Source organism: Penaeus monodon, chromosome 24 (genome assembly GCF_015228065.2).
Source record: "Penaeus monodon isolate SGIC_2016 chromosome 24, NSTDA_Pmon_1, whole genome shotgun sequence".
Taxonomy (NCBI): domain Eukaryota; kingdom Metazoa; phylum Arthropoda; class Malacostraca; order Decapoda; family Penaeidae; genus Penaeus; species Penaeus monodon.
The window spans coordinates 33,305,959-33,306,575 of NC_051409.1; the positions used below are offsets into that span (position 1 = coordinate 33,305,959).

The window sequence follows — 617 nt, forward strand, 5'->3', positions numbered from 1 at the left end:
GAAGGACACACTCCACCCTAATCCTTACCAAAGAAGGAAAAGGAGAAGGCGGCAAAGACGAATAATAATGCGAAAACAAAAGTCCTCTTGCCTTTAAGAAATGGAAGAAAAAACACGGAAAAGCCTCCATACCTTCAAAAAAAGGGGGGAAAACGAAAAAAAAAGTCCCCTTACCTTAGAAATATGAAGAAAAAAAATTACGGAAAAGTCTCCATACCTTAAAAAAAAGAGAAAAGACCGGAAAAATCCCCTTACCTTCGAATAGACTTGGGCAGAGGAGAGCTCATTTTCAACGACCATGACGATGATGCCAACCATACCCATGACGAGGGCGTAGTCGGAGATCCTCTTGCGCTTCTCGAAGAGGGCTTTGCGCCGCCCCAGCCGGTAGCCGACGTTGGGCTTGTTTCGGAGCCTGAAGGAGGCCGTTTTCCCCGAGCCTCCCCCAGTTTTCTCCTCCGTGTATCGTGGGTACTCCGAGCGCACGCCCACCAGTGCTATGGCCGGGTCCTCGCCCTCGCCTCCACGCCCGCCTCCCCCGCCCGTGCCGCCTTTCATCGAGCCAGGGATCGACAAGGTGGACACCGGCTTGCGTAGCTGGAAGGAGACGGAGGAAG

At 52.4% G+C, this 617-nt stretch overlaps 1 protein-coding gene across 2 annotated transcripts in view; it reads right to left on the reverse strand.

Moving 5' to 3' along the window:
* Positions 1-80: 80 nt before the first annotated feature.
* Positions 81-617, reverse strand: part of LOC119588725 (small conductance calcium-activated potassium channel protein-like) — a 54,495-nt gene continuing 53,958 nt past the window's right edge. For both annotated transcript variants that reach the window (XM_037937367.1, XM_037937368.1), the window contains exon 2: positions 81-597. In XM_037937367.1, the coding sequence (XP_037793295.1) occupies positions 94-597 (504 nt within the window). In that variant the 3' untranslated portion in view covers positions 81-93. The remainder of the gene's footprint in view (positions 598-617) is intronic.